Source organism: Salmo salar, unplaced genomic scaffold (assembly GCF_905237065.1).
Source record: "Salmo salar unplaced genomic scaffold, Ssal_v3.1, whole genome shotgun sequence".
Taxonomy (NCBI): Eukaryota; Metazoa; Chordata; class Actinopteri; order Salmoniformes; family Salmonidae; genus Salmo; species Salmo salar.
Genome location: NW_025549201.1, coordinates 65,001 through 75,000, shown reverse-complemented (window position 1 = coordinate 75,000; position 10,000 = coordinate 65,001). Strand labels below are relative to the sequence as shown.

Below are 10,000 nucleotides of genomic sequence, written 5' to 3'. Positions count from 1 at the left end.
GCGTCTCATTGAATAGGACAGGACATTCCCTAGAGCTCAACTTGGATTTAATAGGACGGGACATTCCCTATAGAGCTCAACTTGGATTTAATAGGACGGGACATTCCCTAGAGCTCAACTTGGATTTAATAGGACGGGACATTCCCTAGAGCTCAACCTGGATTTAATAGGACGGGACATTCCCTAGAGCTCAACTTGGATTTAATAGGACGGGACATTCCCTAGAACTCAACTTGGATTTAATAGGACGGGACATTCCCTAGAGCTCAACTTGGATTTAATAGGACGGGACATTCCCTAGAGCTCAACTTGGATTTAATAGGACGGGACATTCCCTAGAGCTCAACTTGGATTTAATAGGACGGGACATTCCCTAGAGCTCAACTTGGATTTAATAGGACGGGACATTCCCTAGAGCTCAACTTGGATTTAATAGGACGGGATATTCCCTAGAACTCAACTTGGATTTAATAGGACGGGACATTCCCTAGAGCTCAACTTGGATTTAATAGGACGGGACATTCCCTAGAGCTCAACTTGGATTTAATAGGACGGGACATTCCCTAGAGCTCAACTTGGATTTAATAGGACGGGACATTCACTATCGAGCTCAACTTGGATTTAATAGGACGGGACATTCCCTATAGAGCTCAACTTGGATTTAATAGGACGGGACATTCCCTAGAGCTCAACTTGGATTTAATAGGACGGGACATTCCCTAGAGCTCAACTTGGATTTAATAGGACGGGATATTCCCTATCGAGCTCAACTTGGATTGAATAGGACGGGACATTCCCTAGAGCTCAACTTGGATTTAATAGGACGGGACATTCCCTAGAGCTCAACTTGGATTTAATAGGACGGGACATTCCCTAGAACTCAACTTGGATTTAATAGGACGGGACATTCCCTATCGAGCTCAACTTGGATTTAATAGGACGGGACATTCCCTAGAGCTCAACTTGGATTTAATAGGACGGGACATTCCCTAGAGCTCAACTTGGATTTAATAGGACGGGACATTCCCTAGAACTCAACTTGGATTTAATAGGACGGGACATTCCCTAGAGCTCAACTTGGATTTAATAGGACGGGACATTCCCTAGAGCTCAACTTGGATTTAATAGGACGGGACATTCCCTAGAACTCAACTTGGATTTAATAGGACGGGACATTCCCTATCGAGCTCAACTTGGATTTAATAGGACGGGACATTCCCTAGAGCTCAACTTGGATTTAATAGGATGGGACATTCCCTAGAGCTCAACTTGGATTTAATAGGACGGGACATTCCCTAGAGCTCAACTTGGATTTAATAGGACGGGACATTCCCTAGAGCTCAACTTGGATTTAATAGGACGGGACATTCCCTAGAGCTCAACTTGGATTTAATAGGACGGGACATTCCCTAGAGCTCAACTTGGATTTAATAGGACGGGACATTCCCTAGAGCTCAACTTGGATTTAATAGGACGGGACATTCCCTAGAACTCAACTTGGATTTAATAGGACAGGACGTTCCCTATAGAGCTCAACTTGGATTTAATAGGACGGGACATTCCCTAGAGCTCAACTTGGATTTAATAGGACGGGACATTCCCTAGAGCTCAACTTGGATTTAATAGGACGGGACATTCCCTAGAGCTCAACTTGGATTTAATAGGACGGGACATTCCCTAGAGCTCAACTTGGATTTAATAGGACGGGACATTCCCTAGAGCTCAACTTGGATTTAATAGGACGGGACATTCCCTAGAGCTCAACTTGGATTTAATAGGACGGGACATTCCCTAGAGCTCAACTTGGATTTAATAGGACGGGACATTCCCTAGAGCTCAACTTGGATTTAATAGGACGGGACATTCCCTAGAGCTCAACTTGGATTTAATAGGACGGGACATTCCCTAGAGCTCAACTTGGATTTAATAGGACGGGACATTCCCTAGAGCTCAACTTGGATTTAATAGGACGGGACATTCCCTATAGAGCTCAACTTGGATTTAATAGGACGGGACATTCCCTAGAGCTCAACTTGGATTTAATAGGACGGGACATTCCCTAGAGCTCAACTTGGATTTAATAGGACGGGACATTCCCTAGAGCTCAACTTGGATTTAATAGGACGGGATATTCCGTACAGCCCAACTTGTTTAAACATCCTCTAACCCTAATCCAACGCTTTTAAATCCGTGAGTGGGAGTGAGCAAAGGAACACTATATAAAGGAAACAGGTAACGGGAGCGTTCCTCTGACCAGGTGTTGCTGACGCATGCCAGACCTTATAACGCCTGGATAGGTATTTTACATATCAGGTAGCTACCGTGCCTTCGGAAAGTATTCAGACTCCTCGACTTGTTAGATTGCAGCCTTATTCTAAAACGGATTAAATGAATACAATCCTAAACAATCTACACACAGTACCCCATAATGACATCACAATACCCCAAAAAAGGTTTTATTGACATTTTTTGCAAATTTAAAATAAAATAAAAAAACAGATACCTTATTTACATAAGTATTCAGACCCTTTGCTATGAGACTCTAAATTGAGCTCAGTTGCATCATGTTTCCATTGATCATCCTTGAGATGTTTGTAACCACCAAGACTCTTCCTAAAGTTGGCCGCCCGGCCAAACTGAGCAATCGGGTGGAGAAAGGCCTTGGTCAGGGAGGTGACAAAACACCTTATGCTTCACCGAGTCGTGGCTGAACGACGACAACATCAACATACAGCTGGCTGGTTATACGATGTACCGGCAGGGTGGAACAGTGGCGTCTGGTAAGACAAGGGGCGGCGGTCTATGTATTTTTGTAAATAACAGCTGGTGCACGATATCTAAGGAAGTCTCGAGCTATAGCTCACCTGAGGTAGAGTATCTCATGATAAGGTGTAGACCACACTACACTGTCTCAGCCTCCAGTATTTATGCTGCAGTAGTTTATGTGTCGGGGGGCTAGGGTCAGTCTGTTACATCTGGAGTATTTCTCTTGTCTTATCCGGTGTCCTGTGTGAATTTAAATATGCTCTCTCTAATTCTCTCTTTCTCTCTTTCTCTCGGAGGACCTGAGCCCTAGGACCATGCCTCAGGACTACCTGGTATGATGACTCCTTGCTGTCCCCAGTCCACCTGGCCGTGCTGCTGCTCCAGTTTCAACTGTTCTGCCTGCGGCTATGGAACCCTGACCTGTTCACCGGACGTGCTTGTTGCACCCTCGACAATTACTATGATTATTATTATTTGACCATGCTGGTCATTTATGAACATTTTAACATCTTGACCATGTTCTGTTATAATATCGACCCGGCACAGCCAGAAGAGGACTGGCCACCCCTCATAGTTTTGGCCTTTCTAGGGAGTTTTTCCTAGGGAGTTTTTCCTAGCCACCGTGCTTCTACACCTGCATTGCTTGCTGTTTGGGGTTTCAGGCTGGGTTTCTGTACAGCACATTGAGATATCAGCTGATGTACGAAGGGCTATATAAATACATTTGATTTGATCTACCAAGAGAGTTTTCATCTATATTCTTTGTAGCTGTTTACATACCACCACAGACTGATGCTGGCACTAAGACAGCACTCAACGAGCTGTATTCCGCCATAAGCAAACAAGAAAACGCTCACCCAGAGGCGACGCTCCTAGTAGCCGGGGACTTTAATGCAGGGAAACTTAAATCAGTTTAAAAAAAATGTCTATCAGCATGTTAAATGTGCAACCAGAGGAAGAAAAAAAAAAAAAACTCTGGACCACCTTTACTCCACACACAGAGACGCGTACAAAGCTCTCCCTCGCCCTCCATTTAGCAAATCTGACCATAATTCTATCCTCCGGATTCCTGCTTACAAGCTAAAATTAAAGCAGGAACTACCAGTGACTCGGTCAATAAAGAAGTGGTCAGATGAAGCAGATGCTAAACTACAGGACTGTTTTGCTATCACAGACTGGAACATGTTCCGAGATTCTTCCGATGGCATTGAGGAGTACATCACATCAGTCACTGGCTTCATCAATAAGTGCATCGAGGACGTCGTCCCCACAGTGACCGTATGTACATACCCTAACCAGAAGCCATGGATTACAGGCAGCATCCGCACTGAGCTAAAGGGTAGAGCTGCCTCTTTCAAGGAGCGGGACTCTAACCCGGAAGCTTATAAAAAAATCCTACTATAGCCTCCGACGAACCATCAAACAGGCAAAGCTTCAATACAGGACTAAGAATGAATCGTACTACACCTCCTCCGATGCTCGTTGGATGTGGCAGGGCTTGCAAACCATTACAGACTACAAAGGGAAGCACAGCCGAGAGCTGCCCAGTGACACGAGCCTACCAGACGAGCTAAACTACTTCTATGCTCGCTTCGAGGCAAATAACACTGAAACATGCATGAGAGCCCCAGCTGTTCCGGAAGACTGTGTGATCACGCTCTCCGCAGCCAATGTGAGTAAGACCTTTAAACAGGTCAACATTCACAAGGCCGCAGGGCCAGACGGATTACCAGGACGTGTACTGCGAGCATGCGCTGACCAACTGGCAAGTTTCTTCACTGACATTTTTCAACCTGTCCCTGTCCGAGTCTGTAATACCAACATGTTTTAAGCAGACCACCATAGTCTCTGTGCCCAAGAACACTAAGGTAACCTGCTTAAATGACTATCGACCCGTAGCACTCACGTCCGTAGCCATGAAGTGCTTTGAAAGGCTGGTCATGGCTCACATCAACACCATTATCCCAGAAACCCTAGACCCACTCCAATTTGCATACCGCCCCAACAGGTCCACAGATGATGCAATCTCTATTGCACTCCACACTGCCCTTTCCCACCTGGACAAAAGGAACACCTATGTGAGAATGCTATTCATTGACTACAGCTCAGCGTTCAACACCACAGTGCCCTCAAAGCTCAACACTAAGCTAAGGACCCTGGGACTAAACACCTCCCTCTGCAACTGGATCCTGGACTTCCTGACGGGCCGCCCCCCCAGGTGGTAAGGGTAGGTAACAACACATCTGCCACGCTGATCCTCAACACGGTGGCTCCTCAGCGGTGCGTGCTCAGCCCCCTCCTGTACTCCCTGTTCACCCATGACTGCATGGCCAAACACGACTCCAACACCATCATTAAGTTTGCAGACGACATAACAGTGGTAGGCCTGATCACCGACAACGATGAGACAGCCTATAGGGAGGAGGTCAGAGACCTGGCCGTGTGGTGCCAGGACAACAACCTCTCCCTCAACGTGATCAAGACAAAGGAGCTGATCGTGGACTACAGGAAAAAGCGGACAGAGCACGCCCCCATTCTCATCGACGGGGCTGTAGTGGAGCAGGTTGAGAGCTTCAAGTTCCTTGGTGTCCACATCAACAACAAACTAACCAAGGCAGTCGTGAAAAGGGCAAAACCTGTTCCCCCTCAGGAGAAAAGGTTTGTCATGGGTCCTCAGATCCTCAAAAGGTTTTACAGCTGCACCATCGAGAGCATCACTGCCTGGTATGGATCACCTTCCAACAGGACAACAACCCTAAGCACACAGCCAAGACAATGCAGGAGTGGCTTCGGGACAAGTCTCTGAATGTCCTTGAGTGGCCAGGTCAGAGCCCGGACTTAAACCCAATCGAACATCTCTGGAGAGACCTGAAAATAGCTGTGCAGCAACGCTCCCCATCCAACATGACAGAGCTTGAGGGGATCTGCAGAGAAGAATGGGAGAAAGTCCCCAAATACAGGTGTTGCCAAGCTTGTAGCGTCATACCCAAGAAGACTAGAAGCTGTAATCACTGCCAAAGGTGCTTCAACAAAGTACCGAGTGATGGGTCTGAATACTTATGCAAATATGATATTTCATTTTTTTTTTATATATATATATATATATATATATATATATACACACACACATTTGCAAAAATGCCTTAGCCTGTTTTTGCTTTGTCATTATGGGGTATTGTATGTAGATTGATGAGGGGAAAAACGATTTAATACATTTTAGAATAGTAACAAAATGTGGAAAAAGTCAAGGGGTCTGAATACTTTCCGAAGCCACTGTATATCATACGCTTTAAAAATCTGGTGCATGCGGAGCCCAGCCCAAGCCAGGCAGAGGTACTCACGGTATCCTCGGTAGTTCCAGTTGCCGGGGATGTAGGCGTGCTGCACAGAGCCCTGCTGATTGGATGACGTCTGGAGGGCGTGACTCTGGGCCAGGGTCACAGGTGTCAGCTGGGCGGGGCTTAACTCCTGGGCCACCTGGGAGGAAGGGCTAAGAGGCTGACCCTGCAGGAACAACAGAGGACGATTGGTCGATTGTTGGATTGATACAGACCTTGTTGAATGTACTATGTAGCTCCGGATAAGAGCGTCTGCTGAATGAGCAAAATGTAAAATGTAAACTCAGTATTTGCTTTAAAACGTAGTACAGGTTCAGAGTACAGTAAGGAGTTAGTACCCCTCGTAAGGAGTTAATACCCCCAGTAAGGAGTTAATACCCCCTCGTAAGGAGTTAGAACCCCTAGTAAGGAGTTAATACCCCTAGTAAGGAGTTAATACCCCCAGTAAGGAGTTAGTACCCCCTCGTAAGGAGTTAATACCCCCAGTAAGGAGTTAATACCCCCAGTAAGGAGTTAATACCCCCAGTAAGCAGTTAATACCCCCAGTAAGGAGTTAATACCCCCAGTAAGGAGTTAATACCCCTAGTAAGGAGTTAATACCCCCAGTAAGGAGTTAATACCCCCTCGTAAGGAGTTAGAACCCCTAGTAAGGAGTTAATACCCCTAGTAAGGAGTTAATACCCCCAGTAAGGAGTTAGTACCCCCACGTAAGGAGTTAATACCCCCTCGTAAGGAGTTAATACCCCCTCGTAAGGAGTTAATACCCCCAGTAAGGAGTTAATACCCCCAGTAAGGAGTTAATACCCCAGTAAGGAGTTAATACCCCCTCGTAAGGAGTTAGAACCCCTAGTAAGGAGTTAATACCCCTAGTAAGGAGTTAATACCACCTAGTAAGGAGTTAGTACCCCTAGTAAGGAGTTAGTACCCCCTAGTAAGGAGTTAGTACCCCCTGGTAAGGAGTTAATACCCCCCAGTAAGGAGTTAATACCCCTAGTAAGGAGTTAATACCCCTAGTAAGGAGTTAATACCCCTAGTAAGGAGTTAATACCCCCTAGTAAGGAGTTAATACCCCTAGTAAGGAGTTAATACCCCCTAGTAAGGAGTTAATACCCCCTAGTAAGGAGTTAATACCCCCTAGTAAGGCGTTAATACCCCCTAGTAAGGCGTTAATACCCCCAGTAAGGAGTTAATACCCCTAGTAAGGAGTTAATACCCCTAGTAAGGAGTTAATACCCCTAGTAAGGAGTTAATACCCCCTAGTAAGGAGTTAATACCCCTAGTAAGGAGTTAATACCCCCAGTAAGGAGTTAATACCCCCAGTAAGGAGTTAGAACCCCTAGTAAGGAGTTAATACCCCCAGTAAGGAGTTAGAACCCCTAGTAAGGAGTTAATACCCCCAGTAAGGAGTTAATACCCCCAGTAAGGAGTTAATACCCCCAGTAAGGAGTTAGAACCCCTAGTAAGGAGTTAGAACCCCTAGTAAGGAGTTAATACCCCCAGTAAGGAGTTAATACCCCCAGTAAGGAGTTAATACCCCCTAGTAAGGAGTTAATACCCCCTAGTAAGGAGTTAGTACCCCCAGTAAGGAGTTAATACCCCTCGTAAGGAGTTAATACCCCAGTAAGGAGTTAGAACCCCTAGTAAGGAGTTAATACCCCCAGTAAGGAGTTAGAACCCCTAGTAAGGAGTTAGAACCCCTAGTAAGGAGTTAATACCCCAGTAAGGAGTTAATACCCCAGTAAGGAGTTAATACCCCCTAGTAAGGAGTTAATACCCCCAGTAAGGAGTTAATACCCCCAGTAAGGAGTTAGTACCCCCAGTAAGGAGTTAATACCCCCAGTAAGCAGTTAATACCCCTAGTAAGCAGTTAATACCCCTAGTACGGAGTTAATACCCCCCAGTAAGGAGTTAATACCCCCTAGTAAGGAGTTATACCCCTAGTAAGGAGTTAATACCCCCTAGTAAGGAGTTAATACCCCCAGTAAGGAGTTAATACCCCTAGTAAGGAGTTAATACCCCTAGTAAGGAGTTAATACCCCTCGTAAGGAGTTAATACCCCCTAGTAAGGAGTTAATACCCCTAGTAAGGAGTTAATACCCCCAGTAAGGAGTTAATACCCCCAGTAAGGAGTTAATACCCCCAGTAAGGAGTTAATACCCCCCAGTAAGGAGTTAATACCCCCAGTAAGGAGTTAATACCCCAGTAAGGAGTTAATACCCCAGTAAGGAGTTAATACCCATAGTAAGGAGTTAATACCCCAGTAAGGAGTTAGAACCCCTAGTAAGGAGTTAATACCCCCAGTAAGGAGTTAGAACCCCTAGTAAGGAGTTAATACCCCCAGTAAGGAGTTAATACCCCAGTAAGGAGTTAATACCCCCAGTAAGGAGTTAGAACCCCTAGTAAGGAGTTAGAACCCCTAGTAAGGAGTTAATACCCCAGTAAGGAGTTAATACCCCAGTAAGGAGTTAATACCCCCTAGTAAGGAGTTAGTACCCCCAGTAAGGAGTTAATACCCCCTCGTAAGGAGTTAATACCCCCAGTAAGGAGTTAGAACCCCTAGTAAGGAGTTAATACCCCCAGTAAGGAGTTAGAACCCCTAGTAAGGAGTTAGAACCCCTAGTAAGGAGTTAATACCCCCAGTAAGGAGTTAATACCCCCAGTAAGGAGTTAATACCCCCTAGTAAGGAGTTAGTACCCCCAGTAAGGAGTTAGTATTCTATCTTGAGAAATGACAGCGGCTAAGGCGGCAGCGTGAAGAGACGAGTGTTTACCTGCGTGTGCTGTCCTGCCTCTGACACCTGTATGTGTTGCACCTGTATGGAGTGTTGGCTGTAACCATGGGGATCATGGAGCTGGGAAACATCCACGGTGGAATGCTGGGAGTGGGGAGAGCCCGCCTGAGACACACAGATCAGGTACATCATGTTTTTACAGGTTGAACTTGCACTACCTGTAACTGTTACGTGTTGAGACTGGTTGAAGGGGTTAGGGTGTAGGGGTTAGGGTCTAGGGGTTAGGGTCTAGGGGTTAGGGTCTAGGGGTTAGGGTCTATGGGTTAGGGTCTAGAGTCTAGGGGTTAGGGTCTAGGGGTTAGGGTCTAGGGGTTAGAGTCTAGGGGTTAGAGTCTAGGGGTTAGAGTCTAGAGTCTAGGGGTTAGGGTCTAGGGGTCTAGGGTTAGGGTCTAGGGGTCTAGGAGCTAGGGGTTAGGGTCTAGGGGTTAGGGGTTAGGGTCTAGGGGTTAGGGTCTAGGGGTTAGGGTCTAGGGTATAGGGGTTAGGGTCTAGGGGTTAGTAGTTAGGGGTTAGGGTCTAGGGGTTAGGGTCTAGTGTCTAGGGCTTAGGGTCTAGGGGTTAGGGTCTAGGGGTTAGGGTCTTACCTGAACTTGGACCACCTGTAACTGTATGTGTTGAGGCTGGTTGATCCCTCCTCCTGATTGGCTGACTGGTATATATTGAATCCTCTGGTAATCCCCAGCGCGGTAGTCTGTGGTGAGGGTCTGGGACAACTCCGTCATCGCCTGGGTCAGCAGGTCTGTCGTCTGGGGAAACAACACATTGGTTGATTGGACATCTCAAATCACACCATCATCATCTCTGTACGTGTGTGTGTGTGTGTGTGTGTGTGTGTTCTCACCACCACAGCCTCAGAAGTGGTACCGTCAGTGGTGATGACAGCAGGGGCAGAGCAGATGACTGCAGTGGTGAGGGGAGCCTGGATGGTGTTGGCTAGCTGGGCGTACTCTGGGTGCTTCTTACGGATGTGCTGCACCATCTTAGTCTGGGGGTGGGGGTGGGGGTGGGGGGGGACACACGGCAAGGGGCAGGTCCATAAGAAAACTTCCTACAACTCAACAAGAGAGCAGGCTTTTGATTCAACCCAGCACAAAGACATCCCTC

The 10,000-nt window shown here is 46.6% G+C and overlaps 1 protein-coding gene across 1 annotated transcript in view; it reads right to left on the bottom strand.

Moving 5' to 3' along the window:
• Nucleotides 1-10,000, bottom strand: part of LOC123735935 (PR domain zinc finger protein 10-like) — a 70,273-nt gene that overhangs the window by 2,871 nt on the left and 57,402 nt on the right. Inside the window, 4 exon segments of the mRNA XM_045713110.1 lie at nt 6,108-6,270; nt 8,876-9,001; nt 9,481-9,642; nt 9,738-9,881. Coding sequence (XP_045569066.1) covers nt 6,108-6,270; nt 8,876-9,001; nt 9,481-9,642; nt 9,738-9,881 — 595 coding nt within the window.